At 28.2% G+C, this 10,496-nt stretch overlaps 2 protein-coding genes across 2 annotated transcripts; one reads left to right on the top strand and one right to left on the bottom strand.

Moving 5' to 3' along the window:
* Positions 1-2,714: 2,714 nt before the first annotated feature.
* Positions 2,715-3,149, bottom strand: LOC137829084 (secreted RxLR effector protein 78-like). The gene has a single exon (XM_068635877.1). It carries the CDS (start codon positions 3,147-3,149, stop codon positions 2,715-2,717), a length of 435 nt encoding a protein of 144 aa, XP_068491978.1.
* A 4,603-nt stretch (positions 3,150-7,752) lies between these two features.
* On the top strand, positions 7,753-10,133 carry LOC137828383 (transcription factor MYB15-like). The gene is made up of 3 exons (XM_068634927.1): positions 7,753-8,145; positions 8,322-8,451; positions 9,256-10,133. Exons 1-3 carry the CDS (start codon positions 8,013-8,015, stop codon positions 9,794-9,796), a joined length of 804 nt encoding a protein of 267 aa, XP_068491028.1. The 5' UTR covers positions 7,753-8,012; the 3' UTR covers positions 9,797-10,133.
* Positions 10,134-10,496: the final 363 nt, after the last annotated feature.

Below are 10,496 nucleotides of genomic sequence, written 5' to 3'. Positions count from 1 at the left end.
TCCTCGATTCTAAAAAACAATTTTCTTTTAGTAATAAGATGTAAAAATTTAACAGTTTCATAAAAAACCCTAAATTTTCTTGAATGTTTTTAAAACCTTTTATCTTTTCATTAAAAACTTTATCAAAATTATTTCTGATTAGGTTTTTGATGTTCTGTGTACTGGTCAGAGTTTACTTGCAAAATTGGTTTTGCAAATACCAATTCTCAAAGTGAATAATGAACAAATCTATTCGGATATAAATAATGTTAACACCAGTCCATTTGCATTTTTTTTTTCAAATGGATTTTATTAGAAAATAAAAATAGTTTTCTTAAGTATCATTTTATTACGATTATTTTATATTTTTAAATGTTTAAATTTAATAATTAAATTAATGACAATATAAACATGTTATATTGTGTAATATGAAAATTAAGCAAAACAGGCCGGTCAATGGAAAAATTGGCGAATGAATCAACTCACTGCTACAAATGATATCGAAATTGATAAATAAATAAACTTAATACCACAATACTTTTTATTTAAAAATAATTTGAAATATTTATCGTTTTTATTTTAAATATAAACTTGTCATAATTTTAATAAATCAAACAATTGATAAAAACCAGCATACAAAGGGTCAGTGAAAAGAAAATTATTAGTGATTAATGTAATATTATTTTGATTTAAAAAAACGTAAAAAGACCCATATTTTTTATTAAATATAAATTTATTGTTCTTAATAAATGTATTTTGATTGAAAAATGGTCTATAATGTTATAATATATTTAGTTTGAAATTTATACAAAACTACATTTTATTGTTTATTTATATTATTATAAATTTATATTTTTTTTAATATTATTTGGTATACTTTATTAATAGCAATTCACCTACTTGTTCATCTTAAAAGTATTAATTATATTCAGAGGGTTTTTTTTATCAGAAAAAAAAGAATGAAATAATATGAAATATTTCATGGATATATCAACTCTTATACATAAATTTGAGTGAGATTTTCATCTTCAAACCACCTAACAACAAGAGAGTAACCAAAAAGAAAGACTTAGAGACTGAACCTACCTATCTTCTAGAAACATTAACTAACTTCATACAAATCAAAGACTCAAGACACCAATCTGAATACGAAAAACATACATCTTGTGCTTTAGACAATACCCATGACCAAGCCTTCATCTGTGCCAGGGTGAAAATTTCTGAGTGATCTATCCTTCCACCTCCGAAAATCCTCCTATTCCTATGGATCCACAATTCTCCTACAACTGCTACTCACACACCTCCCCAAATCTGATTAACATTTTCCTTGACCCCATTTAGCCTGAAACCTTCAAAATGTTTTTTTGACTCCCTATGATTCGTCGCTGCCATCCTCACCCACTTGTAGCACATATACCACACTAGTCAGACAACTTTACATGTACAAAAAAGGTGGGCTGTGGTTTCCTCCTCCTCCCCGCACAGACAACACATAATGGTAGTGATACATACCCCCCTTCTAACCAGGTTTGCTTTAGACGTTGTTTTGTCTTCCAAAACCCTCCAAGCTGTAAGATGTGAAGACGGTTGTGCCTTCAGTCTCCAAAACTCCCTAAACACCTCCCTATCTGACCCTTGTACACCTTGTTTGAGAATATTGTAAGTGGACTTAACTGTGAACACCGCTATCTCTTTGCCTTTCCAAACCCAAGAATCATCCTTATCCATCAAAATCCTTTGTCCCCCATCACTTGCATTAGTTGTTGTTCCTGTTTCTGTTCCCACTCAAAAAGATTCCTCTTCCATTCGATCTTCCAAGTCCACTCTAAATTCTGTGACCTCTCCCCCCGCTTGCCAAACAGACAAATCCTTGTTAGAACAAATGGTGAAAAGTCTTGGGAAGGTGTCTTTGAAATTCGTGTTGCTTGTCCATCTATCCTCCTATAACCTTATCTCCTTCCCATTCCCAACCTCTTAGGAAAAGTTATCCTCGAAATTACCTTTCCACTCTTCAGAAGATCAAACCTTCTTCAAATCCCTCCACCAAAGAGAAACAATACTACTTTTCCTCTAACTCCTAAGATCCCTCCAGCCTCCATATTTTGAATTCAGAACTTCTTTCCACAAACCCGTCTTTTCACTACCTAAACACCATATCCACTTTTCCAGCAAGGCAACATTAAACTGCCTTAGATCAATCATTATGAGCCCTCCTTCCTCTTTTGACTCACAAAACTTCTTCCACAAGGCCCACGCGATTTTCCTACCTTTCGTACCCCATCCCTACAGAAAATTCCTCTGTAACCTCACTATTTCCTTCAACACCATAGCCAACATTTTAAACAAAGACAAATAAAAATAGAGGGAGAGCAGACAACACCGATTTAATCAAGCAAAATCTTCCTGCCATGGAAATAAACTTACCTTTCCATTTGCTTAACCTTCTTACTTTTCCCACCGCCTCTTCCTAAAACTTACTTCTTTTGTGACAGCCACCAACCGACAAACCCAAATATTTAAACAGAATCCTCATAAGCTCATAATTCAAAATAGTTGCGAACTGCTGAATCATTAGAGGACTACATCCCACCCTCCGACTCTACTCTTATGATAATTGACCTTTAAGCCAGAAGCTAATTCAAAGCAATTAAGAATGATCTTGATAACAAACACACTTTGTACATTTGCCTTGCAAAAGAACAATGTGTCGTCCACATACTGAAGCATATTCATCTTTATGGCCTACCTCCGATCTCCACACTTTCTAACCGATTTTTCTCAACCGCCTCCCTAATTGCTCCAGCTAAACCTTTTGCCACAATGAGGAAAAGAAACGGTGTTAGGAGATCTCCTTGTCTTAACCCCTTCCTCGGATTGAACTCCTTCGTAGGACTCTCGTTTACTAGCACCGACACCGCTGACGACACTAAGCAAGCTCTTATCCATCCAATCCATTTGTCACAAAGTTTGTCCAACATGTAAAAAATAAACTCCCAAACTACTGAGTCGTAAGCCTTCTCGTAGTCAATCTTGAAAAACACACAATTGTTCTTACTTCTCTTGACTTCGTCTAACACTTTATTAGCTACTAGGACAATATCCAAAATTTCTCTGTCCTCCAAGAACATGAACTGTCTAACGTTTATAACCTTATGTAACACTTTTTTCATCCTCATAGACAAGATTTGAGGATAGTTTATGACGTGTGAGTCATGTAATTATTACATTATGAGATTAATTAATTTTCAAAATTTTATTAATACTAACCAAGAACTTTTTGAAGGAACAAAAACTAAATAAAATTATTTATATAATAAATAAAATAGGTTTAAGGGTATACAAATATCTTTTAACATTTTTTTAATAATCATATTATCATACGAAATATCCACAATTTACTAAAATAATTTAAATGACTTGTTGCTTTTATATTATAAATATTTTAAATACATTTGTTTAATTTTGTTAAAAACGATAGAAAGATAATTTGTTTGAGTGAAATTTTACTTTTTAATATATTTCTTAATCTACTTAACACCACTTTATTCCTTTTCTTTTACTTCACATTCTCTTTAAAAAAAAGCTACAAAAAACTTGTATTCTCTCTCCATTTTTTCTTTCCTTTCACACTCCATACTTTTACGATTTAGAATCTTAAATTTAAATATCTTAAAAAATCAAATTTAAACAAATCACATAACAAAAATATATAAAATATAAAATAAGAAAAATGATAACAATAAATATTTTTTAACTTAACAAAATAAAATAGTACAACAAAAATAAGAATACACATGTATTTATATGTTTCCACTTGAGAAGAATGTAAATCATTTTAAAATAATTTTTTTTTACCATTTTTAAAGATCAACATGGTTAAAAAATGCTCTTTTATTTACGTTATTGTCTTTATTTAATTCTCTCACTGGTTTAAATTCTCATTGTAATTGATTAGGTTATTTTCAGTTTGTTTTTTCTTTTTCTTCGCATAGATTTTGTCTAATACTTCGTGTCCATATTTGTTTGTTTTTTTATTGTATTTTTCATGTGAGACACACTATTGACTAGCTTAAATTTTATTAAAAATTGTACCCTTTTTTTAAAACTAATTGTATTTATTTTAATGTTTAAGGATATAGTTTTATTTAGATTATACTTTAGGATAAAAATTTATTTGACTTTATATTAAAGAATTATTTTATTTAAATTTGCAAATAATTTTTAAGAAGTACTTAGGGAGAGATGTGTTTTAAAGAATGTAGAATAACTTTGAAATGGGTACATTGTATAAAAAAAAGTAATGAAACAAACAAGTTGTTTTACATGGAGTAGGTAGTGGGTAATCATCATGTTATCTATCCTGAGATTTTTTTATCAATACCAATACTTTCACTTTTATTTCTTCTTCTAACATTTTTTTAATTTTTATTTTCCTATTTATTACCCTTTTATTTTTATTTTTCTATCTAACACAGTCTTAAAAGTAAAAAAAAAAAAATTTAAAGAAATTGAGATATTTTTTTTTATTGTTGCTATTTTTATTTTCTATATTTATTTATTTTTGTGTGTTTTTTTTTTCATTTTTAAGAATCAATGTAGCATTTGCATTAGTTTTTAGTGAATTTAAATATTTATAAAAATGAAATAGAAAAAAATTTGAAATTTAAAAATTAAATATAAAAATTTATGAAGAAATATCAATACAAAGAGAATAAAATAAAATATTTTATTGGTATGTTGATGCAAGTAAATATTATGGATAAAATTAATGTAAAATTGTAACATTATTTTGTTTTTTTATTTTTATAGTAAATTTGAATTGTGGAGTATAAATTATAATATATTTGTAAATTTATTTTTATAATAAAATTCGAATGAAAAAGTTATAAAAAATTAATGTTGGTACCAAATTAAATGTTGTTATTTTTTGTTTGTTAAAAAGATATTAAAATAAGTAATAGTAAAAATTAAATAAAATTATTTGAATATTTTATAAAAAAATATTAACTAAATGATTTAAAAAATTATAAATAAAAATTAAGTTATTCATTGATGATATGTATGTAATAATAAAAAAATTAAGTGAACAAATTTATTATTAGGTTTAATAAAAAAGTAAATGTATAAATTATAATTTTAAAATACAAATTAAGAAAAAATGTAAATAATGAGTTATATATAAATATATGTCATAAATTATAATAAAAAATATTATATAATCATATTTAATTATAAATTAATATAAAAAAATATAAATAGAAATGAAATAAGTGGTGAACACTAATTAAAATACAATTTATATATTAATTAAAGGTGGAAAAAAGACAATACATGAGATTTATAAATGTGAATTGTTTTTAAATGTTTTCTTTATTAGTTGCGAATTGTTGTTAATTATAGAAGTGATGTAGTATAGGTTGAACATAAAAAGAAAAATAAATTGGATATGGTCATTCATTTAATATTTTCTTCAATGGTATATTAAATAGTTTGTGCGAAATGAAACATAATTAATAACGAGGAGTGAACGCTATCCAGTAATATTGGGACACGTCCTTATTACTTTTTATTTTCATTTTATAAAAATTCATTTCTTACTTCAATAATTATATTTTTAACTATTTTAAACATTAAAAATATTTTTTTTACAACCAATACATTTATTTTTTTAATGCACCCAAAATTAAAATTATCAATTCTTTTTAATTTATTAATTCCTTTTTAAAAATTATTTTATTTTAGTGTTCATCTCATATTTCATTTCTCTTTATAATTTTTTTATATTTATTTATAATTATATCTGATTATAAAAATATTTATTATTATAATTTATGACATATATTTATATATAACTCATTATTTACATACTATTCAATTTAAATATAATTTTTTTCTTAATTTTATTTTAAAATTATAATTTATACATTTTGATTTTTTTTATTAAACCTAATAATAAATATATTAACTTAATTTTTTATTATTACATACATATCATCAATGAATAACTTAATTTTTATTTATAATTTTTTAAACTATTTAGTTAATATTTTTTATAAAATATCCAAACAATTTTATTTAATTTTTACTATTACTTACTTTAATATCTTTTTAACAAACCAAAAATACCAACATTTAATTTGGTACCAACATTAGAATTTATTATAATTTTTTCATCTGAATTTATTATAAAAATATATTTACAAATGTATTATAACTTATTCTCCATAATTCAAATTTATTATAAAAATAAAAAAAGCAAAATAATGTTACAACTTTACATTTATTTACCCATAATATTTACTTACATCAAAATACCAATAAAATATTTTATTTCATTATCTTTGTATTAATATTTCTTCATAAAGTTTTATATATTTAATTTTTAATTTTTAATTTTCAAATTTTAAATTTCTTCTATTTCAATTTTATAAATATTTAAATTCACTAAAACAACTAATGTAAATACTACACTTGATGCTTAAAAATGAGAAGAAAAAAATATGCAAAAACAAATAAATATAGAAAATAAAAACATCATCAATAAAAATAAATAAAAATTCTCAATTCTTTTTAATTTATTAATTTTTTTTTTACTTTTGAAACGGTGTTAGATAAGAAAATAAGAACAAAAGTGTGCTAGATATGAAAATAAAAACAAAAAAGTACTAAATGAAGAAATAAAAGTAAAAATAATGCTATATGAGAAAAAAAATCCATATGTTTTGTGACATCTAACAATGATAATAACTTCGAAATACAATGAAACAACCATGATTTTAGTTTTAAATAGAGAAAAATCTTAGTTTTATCTAAGATTCACACAATTGGATTCGATTGAGCTTTAATTTAAATATTTAGAAATAATAATAAAAAAAATTAGTTTTAAATAGAGACAAATCTTAGTTTTGTCTAAGATTCACACAATTAGCTTCAATTGAGCTTTAATTTAAATATTTAGAAATAATAATAATAAAACAATTATGCCTCTACTTGCGCCAATCAAATAAAAAAAATGCTATTAAACCGATCTACCTGGACAACGCTACTATTTTGGGTGGGATTAGTTTTAACTTAAAAATTTAAGTAATTAAATTAGAAACGTTATTAGATACCCACATCTTTTTTTTAATTTTATCATGTATATCCGCATTTTTAAAATATTATTATAAATTTATACTATAATATTCTAACCTATGTAAAAAACCCAATACATAAAAAGAAGATGGAAGAATTGGAACAAACCAGAAAAATATTAAATTTAGATGTAATGAATGAATAGTTTTTGCAAAGATTAATCAAAGAATAAAACAAGAAATAGAAATGAGAATGTGAGTCCATATGCATAAAAGAGAAAACGAAAGAGTGAGAATGAGAGTTTTTGTGTTCATAAAAGAGTAAAGGAAGTGAGTCTTGAAATAATTTATTAAAAAAATATTGTAAATGATATTTTAAGAGAAAGAGAAATGATTAAATTGATAAGAGAAGTTATCAAATTGAATTAAATTAAGTATAAAATTGATTTTTTTTATTAAACTAATTATTACTACTTGAAAAATAAAATTGGAAAAAAAGAGTTATGAATGATATATAGTGTTATAGATTGTTTTACTCCGCTATTTATGAGCTAATAAGGATTAATTCCATACACAAAACAACGTGGCATACTACTAATTGTGAAATAAGCATGAATGTGTGGGAAATTTGTCCTTACACATTTACCACTCCCAAGTCTCACTTGTATATTCATATAAAAATGAATTTTGTTTTCTCTTTGTGTGTGTGCGTGATAGAGAGAGAGAGAGAGAGGAAAGGGTTTCGCGGAAACTGCTAAATGGTTTGAATATGGAAATATGTTTTTCCAATTGTTGGACCATGCGAGTGATGGCGTGCGGAGTATCCAAGGTTAAATAGCCAGCGCCAGTCTTTGGAAACGAAGTTGAAGGAGAGAGAAAGAAGTAGTTTGCTCGAGTGAGACTACCACATACTACTTCATCAATTTCTTCATCTTCCTTTCATATATTATTGCCACAAACATGGTGAGAGCTCCTTGTTGTGAAAAGATGGGATTGAAGAAGGGTCCTTGGGCTCCCGAGGAAGATCAAATCCTCACATCTTACATCCAAAAACATGGCCATGGCAATTGGCGTGCTCTACCAAAGCAAGCAGGTAAATATTATTCAATCCAACCATAGTATTATATGTATAACCCACCTACCCTTGCCTAGCTTTTAACCCTTGGTGCTTGATGGTTCACAAAGCTTGATGATTTTTCCACTTTTTTCTCGGTAATGTCATGATATTAGATTTGATTTTGTTCTAATTCCTATGACCATTTTGCTCAGGGCTGTTAAGATGTGGGAAGAGTTGCAGACTGCGGTGGATTAACTATTTGAAGCCTGATATCAAGAGAGGGAATTTCACATCTGAAGAAGAAGAAATTATCCTTAAGCTGCATGAGACGCTGGGAAACAGGTAATTCACTCATCATTTTCCTATCTTGGTATATGACATTAATCATGCTAATTTAACTTCTCAGCAAAAAAGCATATCAAGACAAAACATCATGCACATGTCTGCCATCCAATTCCTAGTTTACACGTGACGCTGCTGCTCAATGATTTTGATCTTTTTAATTTGCTGAAATTATGAATATGTGCGGTTTTTCCTAAGTTTCTCTGATAGATAAACAAGGTTGATGAAGTGGTGGGGGCCGGGGGCAATTATTGTCAACTTTGGGTGAAAATTAAAATGTAAAGTTGTGTTAATTAATATTTATTTCATAATGGGGACTCGAGTATTGTGCGAGAAAATCGAGGTATGATCCCACCTTCGACGGTGCAAGTGATCATCCAAAGAGTGTAGCAGAAATTTTGTATGCATAAATTATACATGTATGATGGATGCAGCTAAAATATTATAAGAAAGAGAGTGATGTTAAGTTGGCAAGGCATCAGTGAAATACAAAAGTAGTCTATAAAACATCGAAACCAATAGAGAGAAAAAAACAAAAAGTGGGGCTGCGAGGGCAAGAATCTCTGATTAGATCTGCCTCGCACGAAACAAATTGGTGTGGCAGTTTATGGCACATGCAATTATGACATGTGTTAGACGTAGATACCAATATGAGCATGAGATTCATTGTCCGTCTACTAATTGAATTAGGACAACATCAATGTTGTTGTTTACCGATTCACTAGAATATTAAACAAAGTGAACGCGAATCTCGTGCAATAATTTCACGAATATAATATTAACCCTCTTGATCCTTATTTTCAGGTGGTCAGCAATTGCAGCAAAATTACCCGGAAGAACTGACAATGAAATAAAAAATGTGTGGCACACCAATTTGAAGAAGAGGCTGCTGAAAGCAGACCAGTCCAGTTCAAATTCCAGAAGAGTCACAAAGCCCAAAATCAAACGTTCTGATTCCAATTCAAGCATCGTAACTCAATCAGAACAAACCAATTTTAATTTCAGAGAAATGGATTCAACATCTGCATGCACCACTTCTAGTGATTTTTCATCTGTCACAGTTGGCGACAGCAAAAATATCAAGTGTGAAGACATAGATTCTCTTGAGACAATGCCTGTGATTGACGAGAGTTTTTGGTCAGAACCAGCAATTGATGAAACACCTTCCATGTCATCACAATCCATGACATTCGCAGATCAGATGCCACTTCAATACCCTTTTACTAACTATGAGGAAACTTTCCAACCGAGTCATGCTTATGATTCAAACTTTGATGACGGCATGGATTTCTGGTATGACATATTCACCAGGACCGCTGATTCCACAGAATTACCAGACTTCTGAATTCCAAGTGAAATGGTAACTTGAAATTGACCGTTACAACAAAAGGGTACCACAATTTCTGGTATGGGGGCAGCATTATCGCCAGCTGCAAGTTCTTAGAGTCATCCATTCACAAAGAAATCAGCCGCAGAGTAATGAGAAAGGCTAATGATATGTAATGTATGTACACATGTAATCTACTTGTGAAACACTGACTTTTCTTTTTTAGTGGAAAACAGCAATCTTCTGACATTTTTGTACTTTGCAAATTAGTGTTTAATTAGGCTAGAGCTTTTTTATTGTAATATCAATAAATGATGTCCTAAAAGTTATTAAAAAATGCATGCCCCTTTGTCGAGTTTTTTGTCCATTTTTTTTGGACTTTTCTGGTTGCATGATTGTGCATGAAAGAATAATTTACACTCGAATGGGTGATCAATTTTGGAAAAGTCCATCGTGAATTTGGTTCTCTTGCAACTTGCAAGTGGTTTATTAGATGACGGAAAATAAAATTTTTGGTTGCCAAGATCACTGTTCATCGAGACATGTGGGTGTGGTAATGGGCCAGTGGCGGTACATTTTGGACCAAAAATTTCAACGTTGACAATGCAATTAGGTATTACTTTAGTATAAAACTAGATCACAACTTATGTATTAAAAAAACTGGATCATAATTTAGTAAATTGCGTATATACTACAAAAGCGTGGGTCAAAGGCTTAA

The sequence above is a fragment of the Phaseolus vulgaris genome, chromosome 7 (genome assembly GCF_000499845.2).
Source record: "Phaseolus vulgaris cultivar G19833 chromosome 7, P. vulgaris v2.0, whole genome shotgun sequence".
NCBI lineage: Eukaryota > Viridiplantae > Streptophyta > Magnoliopsida > Fabales > Fabaceae > Phaseolus > Phaseolus vulgaris.
Note: the sequence above shows the minus strand (reverse complement) of the source record. Positions and strands in the feature narration are given on the sequence as shown.

Coding starts and splice junctions, on each gene's coding strand:
- LOC137829084 (XM_068635877.1), bottom strand. CDS start 3,149: ATGAAAAAAGTGTTACATAAGGTTATAAACGTTAGACAGTTCATGTTC.
- LOC137828383 (XM_068634927.1), top strand. CDS start 8,013: ATGGTGAGAGCTCCTTGTTGTGAAAAGATGGGATTGAAGAAGGGTCCT. Junction 8,146..8,321: donor TGCTCTACCAAAGCAAGCAG/GTAAATATTATT, acceptor CATTTTGCTCAG/GGCTGTTAAGATGTGGGAAG. Junction 8,452..9,255: donor CATGAGACGCTGGGAAACAG/GTAATTCACTCA, acceptor CCTTATTTTCAG/GTGGTCAGCAATTGCAGCAA.